General features: G+C 43.2%; 1 protein-coding gene across 1 annotated transcript; it reads left to right on the top strand.

The window, feature by feature from the left end:
- The first annotated feature begins 289 nt into the window (after positions 1-289).
- On the top strand, positions 290-3,868 carry LOC147621239 (pentatricopeptide repeat-containing protein At2g03380, mitochondrial-like). Its single transcript, XM_086823952.1, has 2 exons — positions 290-459; positions 536-3,868. Exons 1-2 carry the CDS (start codon positions 379-381, stop codon positions 2,990-2,992), a joined length of 2,538 nt encoding a protein of 845 aa, XP_086680078.1. The 5' UTR covers positions 290-378; the 3' UTR covers positions 2,993-3,868.
- Positions 3,869-4,981: the final 1,113 nt, after the last annotated feature.

Here is a 4,981-nt window from a genome sequence, read left to right as displayed (position 1 = left end):
CAAGGTTGTGCAACGTTCCATAATGTGTGGAGTTCTTTGCAACTCTTAATTGGTGATTGGTGATCTAGGTACGAGTGTCTCCACACTTTTATTTTTTTTGGGATCAATAATAATTATATATATTACCTCATAAACTTCCCAAAAAAAAACTTGAGAACAACCAAGTAACCTATAAATTACCCTAAGTGCCTCCAGACATATCACATAGGGTAGCAAAACATTATGGAGCAAATGAATTGAATGATGAAATGAGACCTTAGAAACGTAAGTTTTTTTTAAAAAAACAATTACATAAGGGTAATACAAATTCTGGCCCTGCAGAGCTAACAACCCCAACAAAGAGCTCACTACTTAACAACCCCACTTAAGGCTCTCCCTATGGCATGTACAGACATGGATTTCCTATGGAAGGAGTACTTCGGGGATCCCTCCCAATGGTGGGACAATCGGAACAGCAAGGTAAGCACTGTTTTACAATTACATGAGAGGACACAAAAACCTATTTGGCTTTCCTGAGTATTGTTTTGCATCACAGAGAAGCCCAAGATTCCCAGACTTCAAACACAAATCGACAAAGGAGTCGCTGTGGATGGATGACTGCTACAATCCATCTTGGGTCCAAGAGGAGCTCAGAAGAAGAGGACTGCAACGAGAGTTCTGTGTGCGGAAGGATAAGCGGATGACGAAGGCCAAGGAAACCCACCACAAAGCTCGCAACCACAAGGAGTTTCAAGAGGATACTGGTCTTGTGGCCTTACTAAAGTCTTGTGCCAAGCAAAAGAACCTGTGCAAAGGCAGCAGAATACATGCTGATATTCTCAAAAGGGGGTTGCTTGAAAAGAACATTTATGTCGGCACTGCCCTACTCAATATGTATGCCAAATGTGGTGCACTTGCAAAAGCGCAAGAAGTGTTTGACGAGCTTCCAGGTCGGGATGTAGTCTCTTGGAATGCGCTAATCGCAGGATATACCCAACATGGTCATGGTGATAAGGCTCTGAACTGCTTTGAACGGATGCAAGAGGAGGGTCTCTCCCCAGACGCAGCCACCTTTACTTGCATCTTGAAAGCCTGCGGCAGCATAGGAGCAACTGAGAAGGGTGAAGAGGTACATGCCGAGGTTGTCAAGCAGGGATTATTGGTAAAAGATATTGTGCTTGGCACTGCATTGGTGGATATGTATGCCAAATGCGGTGCACTTGCAAAAGCGCAAGAAGTGTTTGACGAGCTTCCAAGTCGGGATGTAGTCTCCTGGAATGCGCTAATCGCAGGATATGCCCAACATGGGCATGGTGATGAGGCTCTGAACTGCTTTGGACGGATGCGAGAAGAGGGTCTTTCCCCAGACGCAGTCACCTTTATTTGCATCTTGAAAGCCTGCGGCAGCATAGGAGCAGCTGAGAAGGGAAAAGAGATGCACGCTGAGGTTGTCAGGCAGGGCTTATTGGAAAAAGATATTGTGCTTGGCAATGCGTTGGTGGATATGTATGCCAAATGCGGTGCACTTGCAAAAGCACAAGAAGTGTTTGTCAAGCTCCCAGTTCGGGATGTAGTCTCCTGGAGTGCGCTAATCGCAGGATATGCCCAACATGGGCATGGTGATGAGGCTCTGAATTGCTTTAAACGGATGCGAGAGGAGGGTCTCTCTCCAAACACAGTCACCTTTATTTGCATCTTGAATGCCTGCGGCAGCATAGGAGCAGCTGAGAAGGGTGAAGAGGTACACGCTGAGGTTGTTAGGCAGGGCTTATTGGAAAAGGATATTGTGCTTGGCAATGCGTTGGTGGATATGTATGCCAAATGTGGTGCACTTGCAAAAGCGCAAGAAGTGTTTGACGAGCTTCCAGTTCGGGATGTAGTCTCCTGGAATGCACTAATCGCAGGATATGCCCAACACGGGCACGGTGATGAGGCTCTGCACTGCTTTGGACGGATGGGAGAGGAGGGTCTCTCCCCAAATGCAGTCACCTTTATTTGCATCTTGAAAGCCTGCGGCAGCATAGGAGCAGCTGAGAAGGGCAAAGAGATACATGCTGAGGTTGTCAGGCAGGGCTTATTGGAAAAAGATATTATGCTGGGCACTGCATTGGTGGATATGTATGCCAAATGTGGTGCACTTGCAAAAGCGCAAGCAGTGTTTGTCGAGCTTCCAGTTCGGGATGTAGTCTCCTGGAGTGTGCTAATTGCAGGATATGCCCAACATGGGCATGGTGATGAGGCTCTGAACTGCTTTGGACGGATGCGAGAGGAGGGTCTCTCCCCAAACGCAGTCACCTTTATTTGCATCTTGAAAGCCTGCGGAAGCATAGGAGCAACTGAGAAGGGCGAAGAGGTACACGCTGAGGTTGTCAGGCAGGGCTTATTGGAAAAAGATATTGTGCTTGGCAATGCGTTGGTGGATATGTATGCCAAATGTGGTGCACTTGCAAAAGCACAAGAAGTGTTTGACGAGCTTCCAGTTCGGGATGTGGTCTCCTGGAATGCACTAATCACAGGATATGCCCAGCTTGGAAAGGTTGAAACTGTTTTTGACTCATTCAACAAAATGATACAAGAAGGTAAAGAGCCAGATCTGGTCACATTTGTTGTTTTGCTTACTGCATGCAGTCACACAGGTCTAGTGGACAAGGGGCAAATGTACTTTGAGACTATGAGCACAGTCTATAGCATCATCCCAACTTTAGAGCACCACATTTGCATGGTTGATCTTTTCAGCCGTGCAGGGCACTTCGACAAGGCAGTAGGAGTGATTGAGAAGATGCCACCTTCTGATTGTCTTCCGCTTTGGTCTGCTCTGTTGGGTGCTTGTCGAAAATGGGGAAATGTGAAGCTTGGAAGATTGGCCTTTGAACATGCAGTACAATTGGATGAAAAGGATGCTGCTGCATATGTCTGCATGAGTAATATATTTGCAGCTGCTGGCATGCGAGAGGAAGTGGACAAGGTTGAAGCTATGAGAATGGAAGATGGAGCCAGGACGTTGGTGGACTGATGCAAGTGGAAATGTACATTCGTTTATTGTTGGAGATGAGAGTTGAAAGTGTACTTGTGAGGAATATTGGTGATGGTGCTTAGACTCCTCTTTATTTCACTCCAAAGGTTGTTGCTAGACTGCTGAGGACACTTGGCACTGCCCACTAGTGGGATAACAACTAGCTTGGAACTTGGGATACCCCACTCCTAAGGTAGAGCTCCACAACTTGAACTACTCACAAATAAGCCACGATCGCAACTTATAGCCACTTGATCAGTTCACACTGCTATAAGAACTATTCGGCTGGCCTCTAACACTGGCCATGTTATGTCCACACAACACGAGACATAACATTCTCGCCATCCTAATGAGAGGCAAAATTTGGATACTGGCGTCAAAGTGAAGCAACATTCTCCAAAGTGTTGTCTTCATCGACACAATCCTTCCATTTAATCAACCACTCAGAAACTGTCCGGATCCGTTTCCTACGATAAACAATCGAGACTGACTCATGGGGAACATAAACAGATAGATCCTGAAATCTCGCAAGTTCTTGGTCAAACACCAAGTTATCTCTTGCACCGAAAATCTCTTTCAGTCTTGCAAGCTGTTGATCAGATGCTAAGTTATCTCTTGTACCTATTATCTCTTTTAGTTTACTAACATGAAAGACAGAATGCACATGTACATCATTTGGAAGATGTAATCTGTACGAGATCTTATTAATCTTTTTTAAGATCAAATAAGATCCAACAAATCTTGGAGACAACTTATAGACTTTTTTAGTCCTCATTACCTGAGATTCTTTTGGGATTCTCAAGTAAACCCATTGTCCTCCTTCTAGGACTCGAGGTGTTTGGTTCTAATTAGCATAAAATTATGTCCTATTTTGGTCTCTCTTGCAAACTGCAACATCTCTTTCTAATGTTTCAAGACAACCGCTGCATCTACATAGACTTTCTCTAAGCCAATCATCCACGAGACTCTAGGTTGAAAGCCATACATAAGCATAAAAAAGCTCCATACATAGACTCTAGTAGTAGAATGCTTAGCATTGTTGTAAGTAAACTCTACTAACGAAAGGTAATCTTCCCAATCAAACTATCTCACAAAGACATGCGTGCACCATGTCTTGCATGGTTTGATTTACACAAACTCATACTCAACTCACTGTCCACTTTCTCACATTAGAAATGTCTTGTGAGCTTTCAATGACAATATCAACTGGCAAGCCATAAAGACTAAACAACTTCTTAATGAATAAATGAGCAAGTTACATAGTTGAGATTTTCTCTTTTGTTGTATGAATGAACCTAGCCAATCTCGTGAGTCGACTAACGATCACCCAAATGGCATTATTTCCTCTCAAAGTCCATGGTAATCCAACCACAAAATCCATGGATATACACTGCCATTTCTTTTCAAGTATTTCCAACTGCCACTACGTCTTTACTTGGCATTGTTGGCAATTTCGAACATATTGTTCAACATCAACTTTCAACTTTGGCTAGAAGAAATCTATTCTTACCGAATGCTCAGTCCTTAGTACACTCGAATGCCCAACAGAAGGTGTTTCATGACACTCAAACATGATGCAACTCCTCGCACCATCAGCATCGGGTACATAGACCTTTTCCTTTCCAAAGAGCAAACCATTCCAAATAGGAATACTATTTCAAATTAACAAAACTCAGGATTGTCTCAACTTAGACAATATCCCATATCACCAAGTGTAACTTTAATTCTTCTACCAAACAACTTAAATAGTTTGGCTTTGGTTTATATCAATAAGTCATCTTCTTTAACCAATATACCCTTATAAATCTTCGAGTTTCTTTTATAATTTTTCAAACTGAATGCATAAAAATTTTGAGAAAATTTTGCCATAACCTCCCCATAACTTCAAGCTCGAAAATTTTCAAAAACAACCAAAATCCATGTGCTTCTCATGGCACTACTTCTAATTTTCTTCTCATGGCACAAACCACAAATAAATTCAACACTTGT

The sequence above is a fragment of the Cibotium barometz genome, chromosome 30 (genome assembly GCF_041138505.1).
Source record: "Cibotium barometz isolate CiBa-2024 chromosome 30, ASM4113850v1, whole genome shotgun sequence".
Classification (NCBI taxonomy): Eukaryota; Viridiplantae; Streptophyta; class Polypodiopsida; order Cyatheales; family Cibotiaceae; genus Cibotium; species Cibotium barometz.
This window is presented reverse-complemented; position numbering and strand designations above follow the sequence as displayed.